The sequence below is a fragment of the Scyliorhinus canicula genome, chromosome 3 (genome assembly GCF_902713615.1).
Source record: "Scyliorhinus canicula chromosome 3, sScyCan1.1, whole genome shotgun sequence".
NCBI lineage: Eukaryota > Metazoa > Chordata > Chondrichthyes > Carcharhiniformes > Scyliorhinidae > Scyliorhinus > Scyliorhinus canicula.
Window position 1 is genome coordinate 72,323,593 of NC_052148.1, and position 16,833 is coordinate 72,340,425.

Here is a 16,833-nt window from a genome sequence, read left to right on the forward strand (position 1 = left end):
ACTTATCCATGTTAAATTCCATTTGCCAGATTTTGGCACGTTCACCTAACCTGTCTAAATGAATTTGTACGGTTCTTATTTCCTCATTGCAATTTACTTCCCACCTATTTTTAGTGTCATCTGCAAATTTGGCTATAGAACTGTATTCAAGTCGTTACTATAAATAATATTTTAAAAAGAGATAAAAAAAATTAAAGGAAGTCACATCACTATTTAAAATGTACATAAATCAAAACCTATTGATTGAGGAATTGAAATGTTTAGCCTTTGACGCACCTGACATTTGTTTTGGAAAACTAAGACATTCTTATTGCTGGATGCTCCTGACCTGGAGCATGAAAATTGTATGCAATTTTCCATCTGCATTGTAGCTGTTAGTATAGATAAATGCAAGTTTCTGCAGTGTCATTTTTAAAAATGAGCATGAAATAATGAGGCCATTTCAATTAGCTAGCCAGAGATATCACATCTAATATTTTGGGGGTATTCCTAACAGCTGGTTTTGAATCTTCAGAAAGATAGATCTAGCCATTTAGCTCCTTTTGAAGTATAAGAAAAGAATGTTTAACGCCTTATGGTAAATTAATACCATAACAATTATATTAATTTCTATTAAAGCTTTTAGTTAGGATCATCTGTTAAAGAGGCGAAATAAAATGTGGTCTTGATGCAATGTATATAATTTTGGAAATGCCAATAAAAAGATTTTTAAAAATGGGAAGAAAATCAAACATTGAAAGAATTGACCATTAGGAGCAAAGTCAATCTAAATTACTCGCTCATCCTTCTAATAACATACGGCGCCTATTAACCCTCTTGAATACTACATTTTTCTTATAACTTTCAAAGTGTGTTTTTCCTTCCAGCAATAAATACTGTGAATTTTGAAAACTTAAAAAAAAATGTGGTCTTGATGTAATAGATTCCATATATGACAATTTAAAAGTTTTCACTTTATTCTGGACTTGATCTCAATACCATACCTATAAATCTGAGTCAGTGAAGGTGTTCATAATCAAAAATGTAGCAAGATGAGAGAAAAAGATCCAAAACCGTAACTGCCCAACAGAAGTACTTTAAAAAAAAATTGTCCTGATAAGTGAACCTAATTATGGCTGACATAATGGCAAGCTCTCCAGCATGAAATGCAGTTCACACAAGATCTTTTTAGGTCTCCTGTAATCACAGGTCTTTTCTGCTTTAAGTATGTTAAAAAGATCCAAGCGTGCTTGTCCAGTTCATATCAGTACAGGGGAGTGTTAGTGGATAATGGTTATACTTCTTTGGCAGCATGTTCTGATCTATCTTGCCTTCAGTGATGAGAACGTTCAAATGCTGGTTAAGTTTGTGGTGTGTAATGCATGTCTAAACGGTTCCCTTTGTGGTTCTGGTCACCCAGGTATGCAGTAGTAGGTTTCTGTGGTTCATGTTCCATGCCTAGGACCAAGCTGTGTGATGGACATTATTTTGATTCATTGTTGGGATGTGGACCTCGCTGGCTAGGCCAGTATTTGTTGCTCATCTCTAATTGCCCTTGGAGGTGGCGGTGAACTGCTGTGGCATGTGACCATTTGGAACCACATTTGTGAATAAGGTAGGCACGCCTTTGTCAAAGCCCCTGGTATGAGGATCTGGGTTAGGTAATTGACAACTAGTATGTCTGATATATGGCAGAAGATTTTAATATCAAGACCTTTAATGAGTTGCCATGTGCACAAAGCTGAATGCTGGTTGTGTAGTTGATTGGGAAATTGGGACAGCAGATGCTGGAAGATTTCAGCCTGTCTGGTGTGAAAACAGTAGTTGTATACATGCAGAATTTAGAGCAAATTGTAGCTAGGCTGAGGAGAAACGAACAGATACTTCTGAAGTTCTGCTCTACAGTGATGTATTTTTCCAATAGTATAAGGTGTAGTGCAATTCCATACTGTGATCAGAAGGCTGCTGGCAGGATGTTCTATTTTGTGCCAAGTTGTGCTTCTCATAAGTTGTGATGTCTACCATGTCACTGCTTTAAACCCTTGCTCGTCAATAATCCAACTAAAAGATGTCTTATCTTCCTGGAGTAATGGGAGAAACGTATGTGCAAGAGAGGTTAAAAAATAAGTTGATATGGCTGAACAATTAGCAGTTTGGAAGATAATGAATATTCTGGTTGAGTTGGTAATCTTAAATCTGAATGTAGTTCAGATACTAGTCATGATTGACTCACTAGCTCAGGACTTGAATGTGTAGATCCATCACTGGATTAAAATTCTTCTCCCTCTGCTTCAGGTAATCGTGCAAACCAATTTGCAAGCAATAGGTGATCCTGACTGAGCATACAGGAGGACTTATCAGTGCTGTTTGGTGGTTTTCTTGGTTTTAGTTAGCTAAATTCCAGTTTTATTTCTGCTCGTGCAATTGGGTTCCTCAACTTTGCCTCTGCCAACTTGCTCGATAGCCTTTTGGATTTACACAAGTGGGATATAGACCAACAGGAAAATGTGCAGTTCATATCAGATATACATGTGTGGACTTCAGTTTGATTTGTAGGCTTCAGTATGATTTCTTGTGTGTCAGGCACTCGTACATGTTTTCCCCTCTTCCACTGCCATATTGATATTAGGAAGAATTGACTATAAAGAAAAATGTGAGTGGTACTGTTTACCTATAAATGTACCTCTTCCTTTCATTGTCACTTGTAATGGTAGCAGTTCAAGGACTGTGCACCCTGGTTCTTTGCATAAGCGCTTATTGCAATCTGATACTTTTATAATGATTGTCAGAAGGCACTTCACTTGAGTGGCATTAAGATTAATCTGTCCCCCTCCATTAGCTCTCCCCACTTTAGACCCAAAAGCCATCAAGATATGATTGCTCGTAAACTCCTACAGACAATTAAATTTTTTCTTACTGTAACAAATGTTGCCGTTTTTCCAAGTTAAAAATCTAAAATGCTGTGGAAAATATAAAATTAGATATAACGACAAAAAGCAAAGTACACTGGCTAAATGCAGTAAATTTAAAAATAATTTATTTTGGAACAGATCAAAATAATTTTCTGCACTTAAACATCACCACATATCTATCTTTGCATTAAGAAGAATTCTGTTGCAACTTTGTGATGAACTTGTTGCAGCACAGCTGTTTGAAAGTTTTTACAGTTTTCCAAAGATTAAAAATGTATTTTTATCTTTTTGACTAGCCAACAGCCGGCCACGGGCATTGCATACTCACATCCTACCACAGCTGGCAGCTATACAGTCCATCAGGCCCCGGTAGCTGCTCATGCTGTGACAGCAGCCTATGCTCCTGCAGCTGCTGCTACAGCAGCCAGACCCGTTCCTGCTGCTGCCGCCGCTGCTGCAGCAGCAGCTGCTGCCACAGCAGCCTATGGAGGGTATCAAACAGCACATACTGCAGCAGATTATGGATACACGCAGCGGCAGCAAGAAGCCCCTCCACCACCTCCACCAGTCACATCGCAAAATTATCAGGTATGACCAAAATATAAAATAGTTGTTGATCTGTCTCCTATCAATCGTTCAGAACAGTATTTATTTCTTATTGCACTTCCTCCCTCTTTTCCTACTCTCACACCTCTAGGAAAACACATGGTTGAAGAATGATAGATGAACAGTAGTCGCTAACGGTTTTGTAGTAATTTTCATATGATAAGTAATCATTTGAGTTTATGTACATCGAATAACTTTGTATCGGTGTTTGTGTTGTATTTCGATGCAATCAAATTACATACCAATTGTTCCACTGCAAAGATACAAAACAATTCTATCAAAGGCGAGGCAGAAAAGGGGGAGTTGGGGGGTCAGAGGGAAATTCAGTGAGATTTTAAATTCAAAGTGTTTGGGAGGATAGATCATTTGCTATTGGTTGAAGAAGTATAACCAGGGGATATACATTAATTTGCTGAATGAAGGAGGTGCATAGGAAATCTTGAGCAGAGTGGAAAGTGGGAGGAGGGGTGTTTGAAGAGAGTGAGCCACCAGGGACATAGCGGGGGTGTCCTCACTTGAGGGGTAGTGCCCATGCGAGGGGGACTTGGAGGTCAGGGTGCCCTTTCAAAATGGCGGCCTGATCTCTGATTTCAGCTCCCCAGTGCTGAAAAGAATTCTGAAGTGTGGGCTAAACTAGTGGGAAAACGCCCCAGGGCCCAAAATATAGTGACGTAAGTTTGATGGCGGTGGAGAACCATGAAAAATCTGCCACAAATGAACTTAGAAATATTTCCATAAAATTCCGCCCAATATTTCATGCTCATTAAATTCTCATTGAGCAGCAAACTTCAGTGTATAATGCAGTTGATTTGTAAAGTTGTTCTTGTAATTAAGACTTGTGCAGGACTTTAATGAACATCACTTATGCATTTGTCAAGCTTTTATGTCTTTTTCCAACAAATAAGCTGATCCCGTGTATTGTGTTTTGAAATGACACAGTCAAAATTTACCAGTAATATGGATCTGGGGCACAGTACCTACCTAAAACTAAGTGTTATCCAGCAATTTTAATTCATTCTTTTCAATTTAGGATACCTATACGTATGTACGTTCCACGGCACCAGCTATAGCCTATGATAGCAAACAATACTACCAACAACCTGCTGCTACAGCTCAGCCACAACAGACTGCAGCAGAAGCCTACTATCAAGCTGGTGAGTCTGATAACTGTTGAGGAAATACTAAGCAAAGTAAATCATGGTGTGGTATGTAGTCCACAAATGCAATACCATTAAATGTAGAGTTTGCTGTACGTTCTCTATATTGATTTTGAATCTAAATTACTAAGTATCTCATCCCAATATGTCAATGAAAATGTTGTCCACACTAAGCTGTTTGTAGAAAAGAAAATCATACAATCAATGAGCTATTTGATAATGCAAGAGTTTACCTTACTGAATTAGAGTGGTATTGTTACCATGGTATACCTGGTTCAATGCTCTTTTATTACTTTTAACATGCCAGTTTGTTTCTCATTCTGCATTGACTAAATATCACGTTGTAGAAAGGTGAACAGCATAATTGGACATGACTGCTGTTGGAACAGAGTGCTGACCCTTTCCTCCTCTCCCTTGACTAACCTGCTCGACCACTTCCAAAATGGAACATCCTGATGCCTTCAGCCTTCAAAAATATTCCCAATTGCTGACCCATGATAAGAGGTTTAAAAAAATATAGAGATTGTTTATGAGTACAGATTTTCAAGCAGTGTATCATACCTATCTCTATAATCTGCGGTCCTACAATCCACCAAAATACCTGCATGCATCTAATTCTGGCCTCATGAGCATCTCTATTTTAATGGCTCCACCAAAGGTGGCTGTGCCCTCAACAGCCTAGGCCATAAATTACTCCCTAAATCACTCTTCTTCTCTACCTCTCTCTTTTTTAAGATGTTCCTTTTATATCTGACCAAGCTTTTGGCCATCTGCCTTAAATCCTGTGTGATTCTGTATCTTATTTTGCTTTAGAACTAACACTTGTATTGAAGTGACTTGGGACTTTTTGTTGCATTAAACGTACTATGTAATTCATAATTGTTGAAGTATGGTGAGCAAAAGGATACTGTGGATGAGTTGGAACAATAGATTTCAACTATATATTTGGAACGTAATATGATACTTAGAAATTTCAAGGGAACTATGACAAGTTTCCTTCTGTTAGCATTCTTTTAATTCTGTTCACAAGTTAATAAATAACATTTTGTTCCAGCTGCCAAGGCAGGATATAGTCAAGCTGCAACACAATATACACAAGCTCAACAAACTCGACAAGTCACAGCGATTAAGCCAGCTACACCAAACCCAACTACTACCTTTACTGTTTACCCAGTGTCCACAACAGTGCAACCGGCTGCTGCAGCAGCTGCCACTGTGGTTCCGTCCTATACTCAAAGTGGTACATACAGCTCGACTGCTGTGACTTATACTGGTAAGGAGTAAAATATTTCAAATTCTTAGATAGACTTTGGATTCTAAATACAAATATTCTTGAAAGCTTTCTATTCCACTTCTTTGTTTTTGTGGTTATACATGGTTTTTCCCCATGTTTCTACCTGTTAAATTGTGCTTTCATTGAGTAACATATACACACACAAAGTACCTTCTGAATAGTTTTACCTCTCACCGGCAGATAACTTGCTTCCAAACCTCTCTTGATGGAAATTTGAGCCAGTTGACATGGGGGCATACAAGAATGGTATTGAGCTGAGATTTGGATTTTTAAAATTCATACGCATGAATTTGAATGAATAAAAATGGTTTTTAAAATTTGCTAAGCACTGTGCTACCGTCCCGCCTGACTAGCCTGTCATGCGCAGGCACTTGTAGGGCGACATGCCTCCTGTTGATCACTCCCTGGACCCGGGGCATCTCTGCAATGATGGATGCAAACCCCGCTGCCCAGGCATCCTGGTGGGTCTGGTCCACATTTTGTTTGATGTATTGTGCCGTCCAGAACAATAGGGCCTCCGTGACGGTATGGTTGCACCTGTGAACTGAGGTCTTCGACGGCATGCCTGGTCCGGCAGGTCCTCAAATAACGGGCACTGCGTGTACACTTGACTGTACCTCATACGGCGCCTCCTTTCCATCTCCTCCTCGACCTGTTGGGCGGCTGGCTGTCCATCCTCACCGTTCCTCTAGGGCAGTTTCCGCTGCTGCAGCTCTTCAAGTAATCCCAGTTCGTACAGCCTCAGTGCATTCCCGAGGGCTGCGGCGACCAGGATGAAGGCCACCATTTCTGGTTGAATTCCAAAGTGCATTAGCTGCAGGGGTGAAAGGCAGACATGTTAACATGGTGCATGCATCCATGCCCTTTGCATGTCCCACTTCCTCTCTCTCCCTCATTGGCCATGGCGCTCCTTTCCCGATTTTTGAAACCACAAGTGAACTTATTTAAAGCCTGTTCTTTAGATGTATTCGCTGGTTAGCTCGGTTGCTTTGTCCTATCTTCCCCATGTACCGAGCTGTGAGAGCTGACTCTGCTGGCTATCTCTGAGCTGACTCTGCCTCCTCTTTAAGTTCTAGTCTTCCTTAGACGTATTAGCTGTTTTAGCTCGGCTGCTATGTCTTATCTTTCCCATGACCGATCTGACTGTAAGCTGACTCTGCTTGCTTCTTTTGTTCCTTCTCTGCTTCTCTCCTCTCTCTGAGTTCTGGTTGTTCCTGCCCTGGTCTCTGGGTTTATATTCTCTTTCTAACAGTTATTAAGTTTTTATGACTTTCTTGTAAAGTAACTTTTAGTTCACTTTGATTGTAAAAAGTATCTATGATCTAAACATTCTAATACAACTAAGTATTCATTTTGACATGACCTCACCTCTCAGGTCTCTGATTACATTGTTTCCTTGAATTTTTGTTTGGATCCTGTCATTTCTATAATTTTATTTTCCATTGGGTCTCCAGCTCATAATTTTGACTTTGATTTTGGCTTTAAGTTATGTTTCTCGTAGACTGATTAGTCTCCAGTTTTCTTTAATTTACCTGATATCGGCAGAACTTCACACCTGGAATTGTCACCAAACTCAACTGAACTTCATTGTGTGAAACATTGCTTTTAGCTGTATGCTGAAATCCACTTGGTTTTAACTTGAAAGGTTTACATTTATCACTTGGCTCAACTGAAACTCTCATCCATGCTTTTCCAGATGCTTACTAAGATGGTTACTTTCAATGAAGGTGTGAGCCATTGTTTTTAGCTTCATACAATAATCCTGTTTTGTTTGTTTGGGAGAAGCAATCTGCATTTTATAATCCTGCTCTTTGCAGCTGCTGTTAATCCTTTGTGGGATCTTTCCCTGTATCCTCTCGTGTTTCTCTCAGACCAGATATTGCTAGACTTCCATGTTTCAAATGACACATCTTTCCATATTTTCAAGAACAGGGGATAAGAGACCTTGTGCTACTTATGCTTGAGAAGCCACAGTGGTTAGCACTGTTGCTTCACAGCACCAGGGACCTGGGTTAAATTCCTGGCTTGGGTTACTGTCTGTGCACATTCTCCCCAAGTCTGCGTGGATTTCCTCTGGGCGCTCCGGTTTCCTCCCACAAGTCCCAAAAGACCTGCTTGTTAGGCAAATTGCACATTCTGAATTCTCCCTCAATGTACCCAAACTGGTGCCAAAGTGCGGTGACTAAGGGATTTTCACAGCAACTTCATTGCATGTTAATAAGAACATAAGAACTAGGAGCAGGAGTAGGCCATCTGGCCCCTCGAGCCATTCAATGAGATCATGGCTGATCTTTTGTGGACTCAGCTCCACTTTCCGGCCCGAACACCATAACCCTTAATCCCTTTATTCTTCAAAAAACTATCTATCTTTACCTTAAAAACATTTAATGAAGGAGCCTCAATTGCTTCACTGGGCAAGGAATTCCATAGATTCACAACCCTTTGGGTGAAGAAGTTCCTCCTAAACTCAGTCCGAAATCTACTTCCCCTTATTTTGAGGCTATGTCTGCTTTCACCCGCCAGTGGAAACAACCTGCCCGCATCTATCCTATCTATTCCCATCATAATTTTAAATGTTTCTATAAGATCCCCCCCTCATCCTTCTAAATTCCAACGAGTACAGTCCCAGTCTACTCAACCTCTCCTCATAATCCAACCCCTTCAGCTCTGGGATTAACCAAGTGAATCTCCTCTGCACACCCTCCAGCGCCAGTACGTCCTTTCTCAAGTAAGGAGACCAAAACTGAACACAATACTCCAGGTGTGGCCTCACTAACACTGTATACAATTGCAACATAACCTCCCTAGTCTTAAACTCCATCCCTCTAGCAATGAAGGACAAAATTCCATTTGCCTTCTTAATCACCTGTTGCACCTGTAAACCAACTTTCTGTGACTCACGCACGAGCACACCCAGGTCTCTCTGCACAGCGGCATGCTTTAATATTTTATCGTTTAAATAATAATCCCGTTTGCTGTTATTCCTACCAAAATGGATAAGCTCACATTTGTCAACATTGTATTCCATCTGCCAGACCCTAGCCCATTCACTTAACCTATCCAAATCCCTCTGCAGACTGCCAGTATCCTCTGCACTTTTCGCTTTACCACTCATCTTAGTGTCATCTGCAAACTTGGACACATTGTCCGTGGTCCCCAACTCCAAATCATCTATGTAAATTGTGAACAATTGTGGGCCTAACACGGATCCCTGAGGGACACCACTAGCTACTGATTGCCAACCAGAGAAACACCCATTAATCCCCACTCTTTGCTTTCTATTAATTAACCAATCCTCGATCCATGCTACTACTTTACCCTTAATGCCATGCATCTTTATCTTATGCAGCAACCTTTTGTGTGGCACCTTGTCAAAGGCTTTCTGGAAATCCAACCACATCCATTGGCTCCCCGTTTCTACTGCACTGGTAATGTCCTCAAAAAAATTCCACTAAATTAGTTAGGCACGACCTGCCCTTTATGAACCCATGCTGCGTCTGCCCAATGGGACAATTTCTATCCAGATGCCTCACTATTTCTTCCTTGATGATAGATTCCAGCATCTTCCCTACTACCGAAGTTAAGCTCACTGGCCTATAATTTCCCGCTCTCTGCCTACCTCCTTTTTTTAAACAGTGGTGTCACGTTTGCTAATTTCCAATCCACCGGGACCACCCCAGAGTCTAATGAATTTTGGTAAATCATCATTAGTGCATCTGCAATTTCCCTAGCCATCTCTTTTAGCACTCTGGGATGCATTCCATCAGGGCCAGGAGACTTGTCTACCTTTAGCCCCATTAGCTTGACCATCACTACCTCCTTAGTGATAACAATCCTCTCAAGGTCCTCACCTGTCATAGCCTAATTTCTATCAGTCGCTGGTATGTTATTTGTGTCTTCCACTGTGAAGACCGACCCAGAAAACCTGTTCAGTTCCTCAGCCATTTCCTCATCTTCCATTATTAAAACTCCCTTCTCGTCCTCTAAAGGACCAATATTTACCTTAGCCACTCTTTTTGTTTTATATATTTGTAAAAACCTTTACTATCTGTTTTTATATTCTGAGCAAGTTTACTCTCATACTCTATCTTGCTCTTCTTTATAGCTTTTTTAATAGCTTTCTGTTGCCCCCTAAAGATTTCTCAGTCCTCTAGTCTCCCACCAATCTTTGCCACTTTATATGCTTTTTCCTTCAATTTGATACTCTCCCTTATTTCCTTAGATATCCACGGTCGATTTTCCTTCTTTCTACCGTCCTTCCTTTTTGTTGGTATAAACCTTTGCTGAGCACTGTGAAAAATCGCTTGGAGGGTTCTCCACTGTTCCTGAACTGTTCCACCATAAAATCTTTGCTCCCGGTCTACCGTAGCTAGTTCTTCTCTCATCCCATTGTAATCTCCTTTGTTTAAACACGAAACAGTAGAATTTGATTTTACTTTCTCACCCTCCATCTGTATGTTAAATTCCGCCATATTGTGATCGCTCCTTCTGAGAGGATCCCTAACTATGAGATCATGAATCAATCCTGTCTCATTACACAGGACAAGATCTCTGACCGCTTGTTCCCTCGTAGGTTCCATTACATACTGTTCTAGGAAACTATCGCGGATACATTCTATAAACTCCTCCTCAAGGTTGCCTTGACCGACCTGGTTAAACCAATCGACATGTAGATTAAAATCCCCTATGATAACTGCTGTACCATTTCTACATGCACCAGTTATTTCTTTGTTTATTGCCTGCCCCACCATAACGTTACTATTTGGTGGCCGATAGACTACTCCTATCAGTGACTTTTTCGCCTTACTATTCCTGATTTCCACCCAAATGGATTCAACCTTATCCTCCATAGCAGCGATGTCATCCCTTACTATTGCCCGGATGTCATCCTTAAATGACAGAGCAGCACCACCTCCCTTACCATCCACTCTGTCCTTCCGAATAGTTTGATACCCTCGGATATTTAACTCCCAGTCGTGACCATCCTTTAACCATGTTTCAGTAGTGGCCACTAAATCATTGTCATTCACGATGATTTGTGCCATCAACTCATTTAATTTATTCCGAATACTACGAGCATTCAGGTAAAGTACACTTATGTTGGTTTTTTTACCTCTGTTTTGAATCTTAACATCTCCAGTTTTATTCCTTTTAGTATTACTGGGCCTATTCACTGAGCTCCCCTCAGTCACTGTACCTTGTACTGTCGCCCTTTTTGATTTTTGACTATGTCTTCTCTGCCTTGCATTTTTCCCCTTCCTTTTGCTTCTGTCCCTGTAATGTAAGCCTACTTGCGACACTGATAAAGATTATTATTCTTGATAGCAACAAAATTGGAGTGATAAAAATCTTTATTCTGAATAACTGTAGCTGGAAAAGTTGTTAAAGAGCGTTGCAAGCTGGGTGAACATAATGTACTTTATCCTACACATGTTTAAAAAAACCCAGCAACATATGCAAAGCACACTCCACATATTCAGTCCACAGTTTGTACTATTTTCCCCCTTTTACCCATCCCTGCACGATTAAAAGTTCCTCAAACACCGTCATTAACAAATCGGAGGCGTAGTGGTATTATCACTGGACTAGAAACTAGAAACACAGAATTTGAATCCCGCCACTGCAGGTGGTGAAATTTGAATTCAATAAAAATTCAATAAAATTCTGGAATTAAAAGTCTAATGATCATGTAACTATTGTCGTAAAAACCCATCTGGTTCACTAATGTCCTTTATAGAAGGAAATCTACCATTGTTATCTGGTCAAACCTACATGTGACTCCAGACCCACAGCAATGTGATTGACTCTTGACTGCCCTCTCAAGGGCAATTAGGGATGGGCAATAAATACTGGCCAACCAGTGACACTCTCATCCCGTGAACACATTTTAAAAAACCCCCACTGCATCTTGAAGCCCTCTGCTGGTCCCATCAACTCAAACTTAAACTTTTCCAACCAGAGAAATTCGTACAAGCCCCCCAGCCAGGCATCTAATTTAGCAAGACCCTTCGCCGGGCAATTATAGAGTGGTGAAGGCCACACCACCAGCCCCCTTCCCCTCCAGTAGCTCCGGCACTTCTGGTACCCCAAAAGTCGCACCATTGGGTCCGGCCTGACCTCCACCCCCGCATTCTTGGATAGCATCCCAAGCACCACTTCCCAGTATCTACAGCTTCTCGCAATCCCAAAACATGTGTGCATCATTCACCTGCCCCATCCACACTTCTCGCACTCATCAGCCACCCTCGCACTCATCAGCCACCTCTTGGAAAAAACCCACTCATCCTTGCCCGGGCTATATGCACCCTGTGTGCCACCTTAAACTTGATCCAGCTCATCCCCACGCAGGAAGAGATTGAGTTTACCCTCCGCATCCTCTCACACCATTGTTCCCAGCCTATTTAACCTCCCCAACTTCCTCCTCCCATTTGTTCTTCATCCTCGCCACCTCTCCGCTCTCTCAACCACCCGTATATATCCTCAAACTCACCCGGGCGCAGCAGTTGCTGCAATAAAGTGTACTCCAGCAATCTGGGAAACGCCCTCCACTTTTTTCGCACAAAGTCCCTCATCTGCATATATCTAAATTCACTCCCCCTCGGCCACTCAAACCTTTCCCGCAACTCATCCAGACCAGCAAACTTCTCTTCCGAGTACAAGTCCCTCACCCTCTTCAGCCCCGTCTCCCTCCACTTCCCATCCATCACCTCTGACTTAAATCTATGATTCCCACACGGTGGCATCAACACCGACATCCCCTCCAATATGAAGTGTCTCCTCAATTGGTTTCGCCGTTGACTGTACCACTGGGTTCCCAGTAGCTAATGGCAGCAGAGCTGCCATATAAACTCTGAAATCACTGTCTACATCTTCCAGAAGGAGGCCTTAAGGGGAAAGATTGGGAGGGTCTGGAAAACAAACCAGAACCTTGGCAGCACATTCATCTTTACCACCTGCATCCTCCTTGCCAATGTCAGGTGTACCCCATCTCATAAAATCCTCCCACTCCTCCTCCAATGTTATCAGATTCCACCAATGCATTGAAGCCCATTCCCTCGCCACCTGAATTTTTCCCCAGCTACCTTGAATGGCAGGACCTCCAAGTTAGCCCCCACTCCGCTGTATTCACCGGAAACACCTTAGTCTTCCCGACATTTAACTTATACCCAGAGTAGGCCCCAAACCTCTCCAGTATTCCTATGATCCTACCCATACTCTCCAGCACAAACAACACCAGGTCGTCCGTGGGCACTTTCACGTCTGTATTCAACAACAAAATGTGCCTGTACCACCCACGCTCCAACAGATCCTTCCTCTTTGGGATTAACATGATCGACGCCTGTGTCAACGTCTCTGGCAACTCCCCCTCCTCCATCTGACACCAACTCTCAGTTCACCCCCAGTTTATGGTCCTGTACAAAGTAATTGGCCTCCTCTGGCGCCTCAAAAGTAGTACTCCTGGCGTTCAAATGTGACCCACAGTTGCGCCGGGTACAACACCCCAAATACAAATATGAGCATAATTCAATACCTAACACCCGCCAGAACTAAAGTAAACTACCTCCCCCATTCCCTAACACCCCCCCCTAAACTGCTAACAGTTTAGTTTTCCGCGAAGAAGTAGATAAACGGCTGCCACCTCCGGACGAACCCTAACATTGATCCCCTTAGGGCGAACTTGATTTTTTCAAGCCTGAGAAACGCAGCCATGTCGCTAACCCATACCCCCGATTTTGGGGTTCTGAGCCCCTCCACGCCAATAAGATCCATCTACGGGCTACCAAGGAGGCAAAGGCCAAAAATTCAGCTTCTCTCGCCCCCTGGACTCCCGGTTCTTCTGGCACTCCAAAAAATCACCACCTCTGGACTCGGGGCCACCCTCATTTTTAGCACCGTTGACATCATAGAATCATAGAATTTACAGTGCCGAAGGAGGCCATTCGGCCCATCGAGGTCTGCACCGGCCCTTGGAAAGAGCACCCGATCAAGCCCATACCTCCACCCCATTTCCGTAACTCCAACTAACCTTTTTTTTGGACACTAAGGGCAATTTAGCATAGCCAATCCACCTAAACCTGCACATCTATGGACATGACATCCGCAAATCCCTGCCAGAATCCCCTAAGCTTCTGACATGCCCAGAACATGTGGACATGATTTGCAGGCCCTCCTGCGCACCTCACACATCTGTCCTCCACCCCAAAAAACCTGCTGATCCAGGCCATCGTCATGTGTGCCCGGTGAACCGCCTTGAATTGTATCAGGCTGAGCCTGGCACACGAAGATGTGTTGACTTTAATCAGAGCATCCTCCCACAAAGCTGCCTCTAGCTCCTTACCCAGGTCTTCTCCACGAACTTGTGCAACCGCACAACCAGCGCCTGCTGCAGCTCCCCTGCCTTCGGCTCATGGGGTCTAGTTCAGCACCCTCTCTTCCACCAACACGGCCAGCATTCTCAACACATATATTTTGTGGCGCTCGTTCCTTACACACCCTCTGGCAGGCCCACAATATGTACGTTCTGCTGCCTGGACCTGTTCTCCTGCCCCTTGACTTTCACTCGCAGGGACTGGCATTGATCTCCACCTCTGCCTCCAAGGACACGATCCGATCACTCTGGTTAGACGCCACCTTCTCCACCTCTTATATCGGTCGTCTCTTGCACCTCTGGGCACTTCTCGACCCAGTCCATCAATCCTTGCAGAGGTGCCACCGTTCCCTCAATGGCATTTGACCAGTCGCCCTGCATCTCCTTCCTTTTCTGGCGAAATTCTTTTTTGATGAAGGCCATCAACTGTTCCATCTGGGGCTTTCCCACTGGCGACGACTCTTCCCCCTCCGCCATTCTCACAATTGTTGCTGCGCCTCGGGTCTCCTCCAACTCCATAGCCAGGTCTTTAACTTTTTTTTTTTTGCTGGATCTGGTAGCAAGTAGGCATGCCAATCTTGGGGAGAACCTCTCCCTCTGCACCTTCCACACTGCTTTCCTGCTGGAGTTACCCCCGCTAACGGGTATAAAATTCCCAAACCAATGCCTTCGAGCCTGAGTTGCCCTGTGTGTGACCACTCACTCCATGGCCACCACTGGAAGTCAGAAAAAAATCTTCAACTTCAAGCTAAATGGCCAGGACATGGTTCAAAATTACTAAATGACATTTAAGACCGCTGTCAGAAAGTTTTGCAAGTATTGATGAACATAAGGAATTGTCTTGGTGGTGGGGCTAGGTAGTTGGAGTAAAAACCTCGGAGTCTTTCCAACAACTGGTTCTGTAATTTCCGATACGGATGAACTTGGATTAGTTGTATGATTTACTTATCATGGGCTGGTTTAGCACAGTGGGCTACACAGCTGGCTTGCAAGGCAGCAGTGCAGGTTCAATTCCTGTACCGGCCTCCCGGGACAGGTGCCGGAATGTGGCGACCAGGGGCTTTTCACAGTAACTTCATTGAAGCCTACTTGTGACAATAAGTGATTATTATTATTATTATTATTATTATTACCTATTGTTGGGAAAAATATAACTCCTGTCCTGGCCTTGAAATAAATTTTCCAGATTTATTTCCCCCCTTGCCTGTGAGTTTTTAATTTTACTCATTGAGAAGCTCTCGTGACTGCTGTTGGATGTTGAAAATTCTGAGATCATGTTTATGGGGCGAATCTGACTGGTCAGCTGGGTCTTTTCCTGTCCATCTTTCATATGTTTTAATAATCCTATCAAAATGGAAAAGCACCTGGGAGGGAATGGCAATTCAGTTGAAGTGAATTTGTTTGAAAAAAGACTGGACAGTAGCATTTTCCCTTCATAATTATTTTCTAGGGGCTACGTATGCTGGATATGAAGCTGCAGTGTATTCTGCCGCTTCGTCTTACTATCAACAACAGCAGCAGCAGCAACAGCAACAACAAAAACAAGCAGCAGCTTGGGCTGGGACTACTTTCACAAAGAAAGTGCCATTCCAGAATAAACAGAAACCAAAGCAGCCACCTAAACAACCTCAGATCCATTACTGTGATGTTTGCAAGATTAGTTGTGCCGGGCCACAGGTAAGAATATATTGCATTGTGGACATTATTTTTTTATGATTAGTTTGCAGGTTACTTTCCAATTTGGACAAAACTTCAGTTACATTTCCAACATGAATTAATTACTTTATATGTTCGCTCCTCCAAGCAATATTGTGTTACATTACTTGTGATTTTCAAAATGTTTAGAAATCTAACTCTGTTTTAGGAGCACAAAATTCAGCTCAAATTATATGTCGCCACTACTGTGATCTGGCTGCAGGCCAGTTAAATATTCCAGGTTAAAGGATCCTTGGAAATGAGAGATGTTGGAAAGTGGGTGAAATGGCATTGAGAAACATAATTGAAGGAGAAAGGGATTTTAGTCATGATGCAAGACTCTTGTTAGAAAGTTGTCAACGGTGGGCAGCACGGTGGCACAGTGGGTAGCATTGCTGCCTCACTGCGCCGAGATCCCAGGTTTGATCCCGACTCTGGGTCACTGTCCGTGTGGAATTTGCACATTCTCCCCGTGTTTGTGTGGGTTTCGCCCCCACAACCCAAAGATGTGCAGGGTAGGCGGACTGGCCACACTAAAATTGCCCCTTAATTGGACAAAATGAATTGAGTACATTAAATTCATGAAAAAAAAGAAAGTTGTCAACAAACATCTAGTTAAGCAATTTAATGTATAAATATGGAGATCAGAGAAGCATGTAGCAAAAGCAGTGATTAGAATGAAAGATTACATTTTCGCATTGAATGGGCAAAGCAGTAAAGGCAAATGGAAACATCGAAAATAGGAGCAGGAGTAGGTCCTTTGCCCTTCGAGCCTGCACTGCCATTGTGTATCATGGCTGAGTTTCTATCTCAGCACCTTAT

The 16,833-nt window shown here is 42.7% G+C and overlaps 1 protein-coding gene across 3 annotated transcripts in view; it reads left to right on the forward strand.

Annotated features, from left to right (window-relative positions):
- zfr (zinc finger RNA binding protein) overlaps positions 1-16,833 on the forward strand; it is a 135,396-nt gene that overhangs the window by 36,827 nt on the left and 81,736 nt on the right. For all 3 annotated transcript variants that reach the window (XR_005459942.1, XM_038790705.1, XM_038790706.1), the window contains 4 exons: positions 3,188-3,479; positions 4,528-4,651; positions 5,709-5,927; positions 15,767-15,993. Coding sequence is in view for 2 of the 3 variants with exons in the window: in XM_038790705.1 (XP_038646633.1) it covers positions 3,188-3,479; positions 4,528-4,651; positions 5,709-5,927; positions 15,767-15,993 (862 nt within the window). In the remaining variant the exon portion in view is untranslated. The remainder of the gene's footprint in view (positions 1-3,187; positions 3,480-4,527; positions 4,652-5,708; positions 5,928-15,766; positions 15,994-16,833) is intronic.